This window comes from Gobius niger (assembly GCF_951799975.1).
Source record: "Gobius niger genome assembly, chromosome: 13".
NCBI lineage: Eukaryota > Metazoa > Chordata > Actinopteri > Gobiiformes > Gobiidae > Gobius > Gobius niger.
The window spans coordinates 1304300-1318556 of NC_136864.1; the positions used below are offsets into that span (position 1 = coordinate 1304300).

The window sequence follows — 14257 nt, forward strand, 5'->3', positions numbered from 1 at the left end:
AGCCGCCTACAGCCGCCTACAGCCGCCTACAGAGCCGCCTACAGAGCCGCCTACAGCCGCCTGCAGCCGCTTACAGCCGCCTACAGCCGCCTGCAGCCGCTTACAGCCGCCTACAGCCGCCTACAGCCGCCTACAGCCGCCTACAGCCGCCTACAGAGCCGCCTACAGCCGCCTACAGCCGCCTACAGCCGCTTACAGCCGCCTACAGCCGCCTACAGCCGCCTACAGAGCCGCCTACAGAGCCGCCTACAGCCGCCTGCAGCCGCTTACAGCCGCCTACAGCCGCCTACAGCCGCCTACAGCCGCCTACAGCCGCCTGCAGCCGCCTACAGCCGCCTACAGCCGCCTACAGCCGCCTACAGCCGCCTACAGCCGCCTACAGCCGCCTACAGCCGCCTACAGCCGCCTGCAGCCGCCTACAGCCGCCTACAGCCGCCTACAGCCGCCTGCAGCCGCCTACAGCCGCCTACAGCCGCCTACAGCCGCCTGCAGCCGCCTACAGCCGCCTACAGCCGCCTACAGCCGCCTACAGCCGCCTACAGCCGCCTACAGCCGCCTACAGCCGCCTGCAGCCGCTTACAGCCGCCTACAGCCGCCTACAGCCGCCTACAGCCGCCTACAGCCGCCTGCAGCCGCCTACAGCCGCCTACAGCCGCTTACAGCCGCCTACAGCCGCCTACAGCCGCCTACAGCCGCCTACAGAGCCGCCTACAGAGCCGCCTACAGCCGCCTGCAGCCGCTTACAGCCGCCTACAGCCGCCTGCAGCCGCTTACAGCCGCCTACAGCCGCCTACAGCCGCCTACAGCCGCCTACAGCCGCCTACAGAGCCGCCTACAGAGCCGCCTACAGCCGCCTGCAGCCGCTTACAGCCGCCTACAGCCGCCTGCAGCCGCTTACAGCCGCCTACAGCCGCCTACAGCCGCCTACAGCCGCCTACAGCCGCCTACAGCCGCCTACAGCCGCCTACAGCCGCCTACAGCCGCTTACAGCCGCCTACAGCCGCCTACAGCCGCCTACAGCCGCCTACAGAGCCGCCTACAGCCGCCTACAGCCGCCTACAGCCGCCTACAGCCGCCTACAGAGCCGCCTGCAGCCGCCTACAGCCGCCTGCAGCCGCTTACAGCCGCCTACAGCCGCCTACAGCCGCCTACAGCCGCCTACAGCCGCCTACAGCCGCCTACAGCCGCCTACAGCCGCCTACAGCCGCTTACAGCCGCCTACAGCCGCCTACAGCCGCCTACAGCCGCCTACAGAGCCGCCTACAGCCGCCTACAGCCGCCTACAGCCGCCTACAGAGCCGCCTGCAGCCGCTTACAGCCGCCTACAGCCGCCTACAGCCGCCTACAGCCGCCTACAGCCGCCTACAGCCGCTTACAGCCGCCTACAGCCGCCTACAGCCGCCTACAGCCGCCTACAGCCGCCTACAGCCGCTTACAGCCGCCTACAGCCGCCTACAGCCGCCTACAGCCGCCTACAGAGCCGCCTACAGCCGCCTGCAGCCGCTTACAGCCGCCTACAGCCGCCTACAGCCGCCTACAGCCGCTTACAGCCGCCTACAGCCGCCTACAGCCGCCTACAGCCGCCTACAGAGCCGCCTACAGAGCCGCCTACAGCCGCCTACAGCCGCCTACAGCCGCCTACAGCCGCCTGCAGAGCCGCCTACAGCCGCCTACAGCCGCCTGCAGCCGCCTGCAGAGCCGCCTACAGCCGCCTGCAGAGCCGCCTACAGCCGCCTACAGAGCCGCCTACAGCCGCCTACAGCCGCTTACAGCCGCCTACAGCCGCCTACAGCCGCCTACAGCCGCCTACAGCCGCCTGCAGAGCCGCCTACAGCCGCCTGCAGAGCCGCCTACAGCCGCCTACAGCCGCCTACAGCCGCCTACAGCCGCCTACAGCCGCCTACAGCCGCCTACAGAGCCGCCTACAGCCGCCTACAGCCGCTTACAGCCGCCTACAGCCGCCTACAGCCGCCTACAGCCGCCTACAGCCGCCTGCAGAGCCGCCTACAGCCGCCTGCAGAGCCGCCTACAGCCGCCTACAGCCGCCTACAGCCGCCTACAGCCGCCTACAGCCGCCTACAGCCGCCTACAGCCGCCTGCAGCCGCCTACAGCCGCCTACAGCCGCCTACAGCCGCCTGCAGAGCCGCCTACAGCCGCCTGCAGAGCCGCCTACAGCCGCCTACAGCCGCCTACAGCCGCCTACAGCCGCCTACAGCCGCCTACAGCCGCCTACAGCCGCCTACAGCCGCTTACAGCCGCCTACAGCCGCCTGCAGAGCCGCCTACAGCCGCCTGCAGAGCCGCCTACAGCCGCCTACAGCCGCCTACAGCCGCCTGCAGAGCCGCCTACAGCCGCCTACAGCCGCCTACAGCCGCCTACAGCCGCCTACAGCCGCTTACAGCCGCCTACAGCCGCCTGCAGAGCCGCCTACAGCCGCCTGCAGAGCCGCCTACAGCCGCCTACAGCCGCCTACAGCCGCCTGCAGAGCCGCCTGCAGAGCCGCCTACAGCCGCCTACAGCCGCCTACAGCCGCCTACAGCCGCCTACAGCCGCCTACAGCCGCCTACAGCCGCCTGCAGCCGCCTCGCTCTTAAACACACCTGTTGGAACAGCACTTGGGCAGCGACTGATGATGTAGATGGCTGACCACGCCCACTTCAGACCAAAGTGCAGCCGAGTGTCCTGGATAAAGCGGAAGAAAATGGATGGATGGAAATATATTCAGCAGGTTCAGGTCTTCACTCATAGCTACAGTTGCAGACTTACGTTAACAACCATAGAGCAAATTTCTCATTAAATCTCGGCTGATCATTAAGATAAACCTGATTTCTTCACTTTCTGCACAAACGTGGATCAAACATTTATCCACAGGGTAAATGTGTGTTGGAGCGAGTGAGAAATCGGGTTCTTTGTCTCGTGTCCAGGACTTAGTGAAGTTTCTGCTGCTGGTGCGACTCACAGCAAAGAGTTAAACCTTTCCCACTCCGGCCCCTGCGGCTGATTGGCCGAGGGCGTCGGTCAAAGGGCTTTTGTCCCGCCCTCCCTCAGCACAAGGCTTCAGGAGCTCAGCAGCTACAGTCATGGGTGAGTTTCTCTTCATCTCCTCCTCAAACAGGCAGCAAGTGTTCAGAGGGAGGGGGGGAGGCAGAGGGGGGAGGCAGAGGGGGGGCTGTCCCGGTTCCAGGGGGTTGTGTAAGGCCCCGGGGCAGATGGGGTCAGTTTGTGTTTTCACAGGAGAAAACTGGCTCTGGAAAAACACTTGATAAACGTCGCTCTGTCTCTGCTGTAAACGCTCTGGGACTCGGTTTGCAGAGGTTTGTCTGGTGCATTCTGGGGGAGCGGGAACGTCCGTGCAAAACTTTATCAACAAAGCAGACACGTTTAAGTCGGTGTGTGGAGATTTCTAAAGTGGAGTTGCCATTTTTGTCCCCAAGTTTATTTAATATTTAGCCACCAAAAAATTCAAACCCCAGCCCCTGTATACTCGGATTCGCCCCTGCTCAAAGTAGATTCTGCGTAGCCTTCAGTCCCGCTGTCACTGGGCTGTGGCGGATGCGTAAAATAACCTCTAAATGCTGTAAACTTTGTGTGAATGAATTAAAACATCGAAAAGCCCCAAGATTCCTGTTGATTAATCAGCTCTTACACCGTGGTTCTGGAGGCTCCGTCTGCGCTGTAGGTCCAGCCCATTGTTTCAAACGTTTTCCTAATTTTCTTGTCAAATTTTTATCACATTTTTGTCATTTTTTTTGTCATTTTTTCATCATTTTTTTGGACTTTTTTCGTCAAATTTTTGTAATTTTCTTGTCAAATTCTATCACATTTTTATTACATTTTTATCACATTTTTGTCATTTTTTCGTCATTTTTTGTCATTTTTTGTCATTTTTTGTCATTTTTGGGTCATTTTTTTAGTCAAATTTTTGTCATTTTCTTGTCAAATTTTTATCACATTTTTGTCATTTTTTCGTCATTTTTTCGTAATTTTTTTGTACTTTTTTCGTCAATTTTTTCGTCATTTTCTTGTCAAATTTTTATCAAATTTTTATCACTTTTTAATCTTTTTTTTTTGTCATTTTTTCGTCATTTTTTTTCAAACGTTTTCCTGTCCGTAAATCTCCATAAATCTCCACCTCTTCACTCTGTTTAGAAAACCTTTAATGCATCCAAAGAAACACGTGGTTTTTCCTCCTGCCTTTTCGCGCTGTATTGATTAGACACTCCGTCGGGAAACCGAACTCGCATGTGGATAATTACCAAACAAAGATGCGCCGCTTTTACAAAATGAATCCTGATCTTTAACAGTTTCTCTCAAATAATTAATAACTATAAAGTCACAGCGAGTCACTGAGAGTCATTGGCCTCAAGTCCAAGTTAAGTCTCGAGTCACAAACAGCAAGTCCCAAGTCAAGTCAAGTCTTTCTGCAGCTTTCGTCAAGTCAGTCTCAAGTCCCGAAAGTTGTGACTCGAGTCAAGTCATGTGACTCGAGTCTCCCACCTCTGGGATCTATTACTGTTTCAGTTATTGTCTCTGAAACCTGTGCGAGCCTGGGATATGAAAGGTGTGAACCAGAGATATAAGAGAGAGAAACAATTCAACATACACTTAGCAAAACTATGTGACTGTTTTTCTCTAAGTCGGCAACCAGAGAGAGATTATCACATTTTTATCACATTTTTATCACATTTTTATCACATTTTTATCACATTTTTGTAATTTTTTTGTAATTTTTTTGTAATTTTTTTGTAATTTTTTTGTAATTTTTTTGTAATTTTTTTGTAATTTTTTATCACATTTTTGTAAAATTTTTTCTTTCTTTTTTTTCTTCTTTTTTTTGTCATTTTTTTGTCACATTTTTGTAATTTTTTCGTCTCAGTTTTGTTGCTATTTTCTCACCTTTTTTCCAGAAGCTTTTGGATTGGGGTAAAGCCAAACTAGAGAAAATGTGCTCGGATCAGGTGGGAGTTAAGGGCTTAATGTATTCAGATGTAATTATGGTCTGTAAAACCCTAAATGGACTTGCCCCGCCCCCATTACAGGAGTTTATACAGCTGAATGTAAATACAAGCAGAGGAGACTGTGAAATCCCATTCAGAAAGACTTCTTTTGGACAATCTGCCTCCTCAGTACGAGCAGCTCACTCCTCCAGAACTGAGGAACCTCCTGGAACCTGACCTCACTCCACACGTTTAGAAACTCTGTGAAGAAGTGGCTTTTGGACAATCAGACATGTGAACACACCATGGTCTAGAGTCACCACTGACACATGTCTGGCTGTGTGGGAGACTGTGGTGTTTTGTGTATTGTCCCTTTCTGATCTTTTATCTGTGAACATTTACCTACTTTTTACATATTTACTGTTGTCGTTCATCATCACTGTCTCTTTCTGTCTCTGTGATGGTGTTTTCTCTGTATGTTTGTCCTGTCTGTCATCTGTATGGCAAATTCTGGCATATTTACATGTTGAAGAAACACATGTTGATGTCATTTTTTTGTCAAATTTTTATCACATTTTTGTCATTTTTTTTGTCACATTTTTGTCATTTTTTTGTCACATTTTTGTCATTTTTTTTATCACATTTTTGTCATTTTTTTATCACATTTTTGTCATTTTTTTTATCACATTTTTGTCATTTTTTTGTCACATTTTTGTCATTTTTTTATCACATTTTTATCACACTTTTGTCATTTTTTTATCACATTTTTATCACACTTTTGTCATTTTTTTATCACATTTTTATCACATTTTTGTCATTTTTTTATCACATTTTTATCACACTTTTGTCATTTTTTTATCACATTTTGGTCATTTTTTATCACATTTTTGTCATTTTTTAGTCATTTTTTTGTCACATTTTAGTCATTTTTTTATCACATTTTTGTCATTTTTTGTCACATTTTTGTCATTTTTTGTCACATTTTTGTCATTTTTTTGTCATTTTTTTGTCATTTTTTTGTCACATTTTTGTCATTTTTTGTCACATTTTTGTCACATTTTTGTCATTTTTTTGTCACATTTTTTAGATCTCAAAAAAAAGATTTTTAGATCTTTTTTAGATAAAGATCTAAAGAAACAGCGCACGGATGAGCAGCTTCAGCGGGTCAGACGCCGCCTCATGGCAAAACACTGATGTGACCAAAACATCAGGCAGAGAAAGGTTGTGTTGTTGCCTTTTCCATTTGCACAACAGCAGCTGAAATGATTTACAGAAGTGTGAATGACTTGTGTTTTCAGGCATTTCGTCTGGAAAAACCCCAATACCTAAAAGTGAAGTGATTTCAGAGAAACGTTCCTCCACTGCCAGTCGAGAACCTGTGATGTAAAACAGTGACAGTATGAGTTTGCATGTTCTCCCCGTGTCTATGTAGGTTCCCTCCAGGTACTCCGGTTTCTCCTACCACTAAAAACATGTACAATAGACCAGGATTAGTTAGAGCAGGGGTGAACAAAGAGAGAATGACCTACTTTTGCGCCACATCTGGTTAATACCAACTCTCTCCCATTCATTCTCAATGGTAAATGTGGATGCAGTACACTGTTTGGCCACCAGCGTCAAATCGGGGGCGCCGTTTCACTCTTTTCGCAAAGTTAAAGGGGGGGGTATTCTGCAAAATGGACTTTTTCAAGCTTTCCATCATGTTATTCTGTCACTCCCTCATTAAAAACATGGCTGAAGTGTTGCCTTGTCACATTCACGTATTTCTGAGTAATCTGTAAAAACTCTGATGGCGGCCATTTTAGGGATAGGTTTGCCTGAGTCCTCCTAGGAACGCCCCCACCTCCTGGAGACGCCTCCGAGCTTTCGTCACCAGCCGAGTAACCAACCACTGCTCCTCAGCAGAACCCCCTCCCCACTGATGCCACAGACAGCGTGTGGAGGGGGCGTGTCTAAAGGCTCAGAGGTTCTTAAAGAGACAGAGGCCTATTTCAAGACATTCACTACAGCCATTTTGAGAGAGACATTTTATACAAGGCAGTTATTCTAATTTACTGCATTTACAGACCAACAGAAGGTTTGTCATCATTGTAGTGTGATATAGACTGGTGCTGTGGGACTGAGAAAAGCAGAATACCCCCTCTTTAACTTGCACTGTCCCATCAAATAAACCAATAAAAAAAATACAAAAGGTGTCGCTCAAATAAAGTCTTTTCCTTTTATTCTAAAGACATTCCACCCAACGTTTTTTATAAAGCACGTTCAAAACAACCCGGCGACACAAACACAAACAAAAGTCGACTCTCAGACTGAGCTAAACGCCAAAGACTGGTGTTATGTGACTAGGGGTGTAACGTTATGCTAAAATTGTATTCGGTTCACAGTTTGAGAGCTCGGTTCGGTTAATTTTCGGTACAAATAAATAAGAACTAACAAAATGTTTCTTTTGAAAAGCTGCCAATACACAATAGAATTCTTGCATAAAATAAATAAAAGTGACCCATTTGGGTGATATTTTAAATAAATTGCTCTCTTAGAATGAAATACAAAATAAAAATGTAAATACTGTAAGTAAGTGACACAGTCGCCACTCAGAGCTTGTTCACATCAGTTTGAGCTTTTTCATAAAGTGCTGGTATAACTTTTTGGTTGAAGTGCAGACGTGATGGGAGATTGTAGCGGCTCAACACTTTTAATCAAATACTTAAAGCCAACGCCTTCAACAACTGAATATGGTGCAAATCCATCCATCCATCCATCCATTTTCTTCCGCTTTATCCGGGGCCGGGTCGCGGGGGCAGCAGTCTCAGCAGAGATGCCCAAACTTCCCGATCCACACACACTTCCTCCAGCTGTTCTGGGGGGACCCCGAGGCGACACCAGGCCAGCTCGGAGACATAGTCCCACCAGCGTGTCCTGGGTCTTCCACGAGGCCTTGTCCCACTAGGACATGCCTGGAACACCTCCCGCGGGAGGCGACCAGGAGGCATCCGAAACAGATGCCCGAGCCACCTCAGCTGCTCCTTTCGACGTGGAGGACCCTGCGTGATGCTTTTGCCTGATCCGAGCTACTGGACAGGGGTTGTTTGATGCCGACGTTAGCGGTGTTTGCAGAGGCTGCTTTTCTTTAGTAGACGTGGTTTTCACACTCGGATGATGCCGTTTTAAGTGCGTTAACATGTTTGATGTGTTGCTGCTGCAAACCCGATCTCCGTGGAATAATGTCGGCACAACTTTGGATTTATCCACTCGTCTGTTTATCCACTCGTCTGTTTATCCACTCGTCTGTTTATCCACTCGTCTGTTTATCCACTCGTCTGTCCCCGTCATGAGTTTGAACCGGAAAGACAAAGTGTTCCCAAACAGGAGACTGTAGTGATGTGGAGGGTCTTCAAGCTCTGGCTTCTCTTTCGCTGTTGCCGTGATGCCGTTTCTCTCTCAGCTACTCGTGCAGCTTCAATGTACGACTGTAGTGATTGTGTCGCCGGGTTGTTTTGAACGTGCTTTATAAAAAAGTTGGATGGAATGTCTTTAGAATAAAAGGAAAAGACTTTATTTGCGCCACACCTTTTGTATTTTTTTTATTGGTTTATTTGATGGGACAGTGCAAGTTAAAGAGGGGGTGTTCTGCTTTTTCCAGTCCCATAGCACCAGTCTATATCACACTACAATGATGACAAACCTTCTGTTGGTCTGTAAATGCAGTAAATTAGAATAACTGCCTTGTATAAAATGTCTCTCTCAAAATGGCTGTAGTGAATGTCTTGAAATAGGCCTCTGTCTCTTTAAGAACCTCTGAGCCTTTAGACACGCCCCCTCCACACGCTGTCTGTGGCATCAGTGGGGAGGGGGTTCTGCTGAGGAGCAGTGGTCGGTTACTCGGCTGGTGACCAAAGCTCGGAGGCGTCTCCAGGAGGTGGGGGCGTTCCTAGGAGGACTCAGGCAAACCTATCCCTAAAATGGCCGCCATCAGAGTTTTTACAGATGACTCAGAAATACGTGAATGTGCCAAGGCAACACTTCAGCCATGTTTTTAATGAGGGAGTGACAGAATAACATGATGGAAAGCTTGAGAAAGTACATTTTGCATAATACCCCCCCTTTAAAGTTTATTTGTCCAACGTGACAGCAGCGACTGCATGTTTTGGACGGCCAGGCGAGTTACTCTTGGGCTCGCGGTTCCTCCCGAGGGCAGGAGTAATAATGTGGCAATAACTAAGCGACCGTAGTAGCCGCAGCAGGCCTGAGGCAGATTGACGGAGGCGTGGCTGCCAGTCAGCACCATCCAACCATCGAGGCAGACGCAGAACGGCGGGGGCGTGGTTATGGGGGGGTATGTGTGTGCAGTTGTTTACAGTCTGGAAGTCAGTGTTGTGCTGAATATGACTCAGAGCTCAGTCCTGCTTTAGCTCTGTGGCTTGGCCTTGAAGGGAAAGTGATGACGCCGTAGGAGAGATAAGAGAGATAAGGTCCAGCTGCTTCAAACCTCCTCTCAGGAGGAAGAGAATTATTACAGAATACCGTAAATTCTCTAATACTGACCTGTATTCCATTAGAGGCCGGGTCTCCGACAGGGGCCGGGTTCGCGGCTGGCGGAGGCAAATTAAAGCCGGTCTCTAAAACAGGCCGGGCTTTTATTAGAAACAATGGCGGTAGAAATATTCCCCATGTTAGGAATTTGTCTCATACTGGTGTAAATGAAAACTCACGTGCAGGAAGTAACAAACTGAACCCGGGCCGAGGGCGACGCTGCGGAGGAGCTGATCCCAGCGTAACTTTGACACAGATTTAGCCACTTTTCAAACCTCCTGTGACGATATTTGGAAACAGGGCAAATGTTTATGACCCTCCAGGGTTTTAATAAAGTCTCCATCGCGTCTTCAAAGCACGTCCAGCTGCTCCGTGTGCAGGTCAGTCTCACGCCTCAAAATAACTCCTCCCATCAGCGCGAGCGTCTCGTCTTCTCTCGGGTCAGTCTCATGATCGATCACAAACACAAACGCTCCGTCTAAACTCGCCTTTTACACAAGATAACAACAAATAATCCGGTCCGCGGTAAAAACGAAACAGAAACCTGCAGTGACACTGATGTCAAAGCTCCGCTAACAGCAACGAAACACTTCCTGTTGTCCCGACAAAATAAAAGGCGTCAATGTTCCAGCCGCTGGGAGAGGGTTTGAAATGTTCATTAATAAATAAACCTAATATTTTAGGTGCAAATGGACACAAACCTCGTTTTTCTTCATTTTCCTGGTCGTCCGTTTTGCTCAAATAGAAATAAAGGCCTGTCTCTAATTGTGGCCTGGTTCCAATAAAGGCCTGGTCCTGATGCCCTTGAGTAAATAAAGGCCCCGGCCTATATTAGAGCATTTACGGTAGTTCATGTTTATAATTTATAAGCTTTTACTTGGTCTCAGCATTAGTTCAGGTCTCCAGAGCAGGAAGTTCATCCCTTTTCCATCTCTGGTCCGTCTCCAAAGCTGCCGGGTCCAAAACCACAGTCCATCCCTGTCCTTTCCTTTCCGGTGTAATTCCATCACTCGGTCACTCTCTGCTCCAAAGTCCCAATGCAAACGTCTCTCCAAATAAGTCAATATATTTCCATAGAATTCCATAGTTTTTATCAGAATAATAATTTAAAAAACGAATATTAAACGAGCCGAGCACTCCCCCCCCCCTGCACTCCCCCCCCCCTGCACTTCCCCCCCCCTGCTCTTTCCCCCCCTGCCCTGCCCTGCTTAGTTCTGCTCAGGACACGTTCATGTGGTTAAAGATTAGGCCTGTTTATTACAGATCGTATCACTGCCGGACATTTTTTTTCCCTGTGTAAAGGTTGTTATGATGATGTAGAGGAGGGAGAGGGAGGGGGGAGGAGGGAGGAGGCGGGAGGAGGGGGGAGGGGGGGGGGGGATCTCACGGGGCGTCTGAGGTTAAATAAACAAGAAGAGCAGGAATGTGGGAGTCAAGCATGTCGACTTATGTAACTGAAGGAAACAGAGGCTTAACACGAGACTGACCTGGACCCTGGACTGGTCAGACCTGAACCTGAACCCATTTTTTGTCACTTTTTGTTGAATTTTTGTCATTTTATTGTTGAATTTTTATCACTTTTTGTTGAATTTTTGTCACATTTTTGTTGCGTGACAAAAATGAAAAAAAGAAGAAAAAAAAACATACAAAAGGTGACACAACACAGCAACAACGTGAGGAAAAAGATCAGTTTTGTGGGTCTTAGCTTTCAAATGAGGTGCTACACAGGCCTATATAACAGCCAAAGAGGACAGAAGGCATTTGGTTCAGGCGGGTGGTAAGAGGTTAAAATGATCATTATTTTTCCAGTGCACTTTCTACAAATGCCAGAGTTGTTCATAATATGACCTCATTGTATTGACAGTATTTCTTCCATTTAACCTTAAAAATGTTAAAGTTCTTTCTGATTTGTGTCATAATGTTTCTCAAAATCCTCTTGAGGGCCAGAGGTTCTGTGCTGGAGGGCCGGATTTGGCCCCCGGGCCTGACGTTGCCGACCCCGGCTTTAGAACCACTGATGTAAAACTTTGGCATTTGCAGAAAATAGTTCTTTCCTTTAGGGACAATGTTGAGGTTCGGCCCTTGTGTTTTTTCACTATGCAAACTTGTCGACCCCTGAGGTGGAGCAGAGCTGATTTTTTTGACAGTTTTTAACAGTAGAATATACATTTTTTCTTTAATGCGATACCGGTGTCATTTATCCAGCTTTAATCATAAAACCTGAAGCCCTGAGCAGAACTTCAGCACTTCCCACGTCTAAACCTTTGTTTCCTCACAGCCTGCTCTGGATGTGGTCCGGGATACAGCAGCCCCCTGGAGGCCATGAAGGGTATGTCAGCCTGTTTTAGAGAGACCTCGACTGTTCCCTGAGACTGACCCATGACTGACCCGTGACTGACCCGTGACTGTTCCCTGAGACTGACCCGTGACTGTTCCCTGAGACTGACCCGTGACTGACCCGTGACTGTTCCCTGAGACTGACCCGTGACTGACCCGAGACTGACCCGTGACTGACCCGTGACTGTTCCCTGAGACTGACCCGTGACTGACCCGTGACTGACCCGTGACTGACCCGTGACTGTTCCCTGAGACTGACCCGTGACTGACCCGTGACTGTTCCCTGAGACTGACCCGTGACTGACCCGAGACTGACCCGTGACTGACCCGTGACTGACCCGTGACTGACCCGTGACTGTTCCCTGAGACTGACCCGTGACTGACCCGAGACTGACCCGTGACTGACCCGAGACTGACCCGTGACTGACCCGTGACTGTTCCCTGAGACTGACCCGTGACTGACCCGTGACTGACCCGTGACTGACCCGTGACTGTTCCCTGAGACTGACCCGTGACTGACCCGTGACTGTTCCCTGAGACTGACCCGTGACTGACCCGAGACTGACCCGTGACTGACCCGTGACTGACCCGTGACTGACCCGTGACTGACCCGTGACTGACCCGTGACTGTTCCCTGAGACTGACCCGTGACTGACCCGAGACTGACCCGTGACTGACCCGTGACTGTTCCCTGAGACTGACCCGTGACTGACCCGAGACTGACCCGTGACTGACCCGAGACTGACCCGTGACTGACCCGTGACTGTTCCCTGAGACTGACCCGTGACTGACCCGTGACTGACCCGTGACTGTTCCCTGAGACTGACCCGTGACTGACCCGAGACTGACCCGTGACTGACCCGTGACTGACCCGAGACTGTTCCCTGAGACTGACCCGTGACTGTTCCCTGAGACTGACCCGTGACTGACCCGTGACTGACCCGTGACTGACCCGAGACTGACCCGTGACTGACCCGTGACTGTTCCCTGAGACTGACCCGTGACTGACCCGTGACTGACCCGTGACTGACCCGAGACTGTTCCCTGAGACTGACCCGTGACTGACCCGTGACTGACCCGTGACTGACCCGAGACTGTTCCCTGAGACTGACCCGTGACTGACCCGTGACTGACCCGTGACTGTTCCCTGAGACTGACCCGTGACTGACCCGTGACTGACCCGAGACTGACCCGTGACTGACCCGTGACTGTTCCCTGAGACTGACCCGTGACTGACCCGAGACTGACCCGTGACTGACCCGAGACTGTTCCCTGAGACTGACCCGAGACTGACCCGAGACTGACCCGTGACTGACCCGAGACTGTTCCCTGAGACTGACCCGTGACTGTTCCCTGAGACTGACCCGTGACTGACCCGTGACTGACCCGTGACTGTTCCCTGAGACTGACCCGTGACTGACCCGTGACTGACCCGAGACTGACCCGTGACTGACCCGTGACTGTTCCCTGAGACTGACCCGTGACTGACCCGAGACTGACCCGTGACTGACCCGTGACTGACCCGTGACTGACCCGTGACTGTTCCCTGAGACTGACCCGTGACTGTTCCCTGAGACTGACCCGTGACTGACCCGTGACTGACCCGTGACTGTTCCCTGAGACTGACCCGTGACTGACCCGTGACTGTTCCCTGAGACTGACCCGTGACTGTTCCCTGAGACTGACCCGTGACTGACCCGTGACTGTTCCCTGAGACTGACCCGTGACTGACCCGTGACTGTTCCCTGAGACTGACCCGTGACTGACCCGTGACTGTTCCCTGAGACTGACCCGTGACTGTTCCCTGAGACTGACCCGTGACTGTTCCCTGAGACTGACCCGTGACTGACCCGTGACTGACCCGTGACTGTTCCCTGAGACTGACCCGTGACTGACCCGTGACTGTTCCCTGAGACTGACCCGTGACTGTTCCCTGAGACTGACCCGTGACTGACCCGTGACTGTTCCCTGAGACTGACCCGTGACTGACCCGTGACTGACCCGTGACTGACCCGTGACTGACCCGTGACTGACCCGTGACTGACCCGTGACTGACCCGAGACTGACCCGTGACTGACCCGTGACTGACCCGTGACTGACCCGTGACTGACCCGTGACTGACCCGTGACTGTTCCCTGAGACTGACCCGTGACTGTTCCCTGAGACTGACCCGTGACTGACCCGTGACTGTTCCCTGAGACTGACCCGTGACTGTTCCCTGAGACTGACCCGTGACTGACCCGTGACTGACCCGTGACTGACCCGTGACTGTTCCCTGAGACTGACCCGTGACTGTTCCCTGAGACTGACCCGTGACTGACCCGAGACTGTTCCCTGAGACTGACCCGTGACTGTTCCCTGAGACTGACCCGTGACTGACCCGTGACTGACCCGTGACTGTTCCCTGAGACTGACCCGTGACTGACCCGTGACTGACCCGTGACTGTTCCCT

At 50.7% G+C, this 14257-nt stretch overlaps 1 protein-coding gene across 1 annotated transcript in view; it reads left to right on the forward strand.

The window, feature by feature from the left end:
- Positions 1 to 3052: 3052 nt before the first annotated feature.
- selenbp1 (selenium binding protein 1) overlaps positions 3053 to 14257 on the forward strand; it is a 36943-nt gene continuing 25738 nt past the window's right edge. Inside the window, exons 1-2 of the mRNA XM_079569340.1 lie at positions 3053 to 3085; positions 11747 to 11797. Coding sequence (XP_079425466.1) covers positions 3082 to 3085; positions 11747 to 11797 — 55 coding nt within the window. The 5' untranslated portion in view covers positions 3053 to 3081. The remainder of the gene's footprint in view (positions 3086 to 11746; positions 11798 to 14257) is intronic.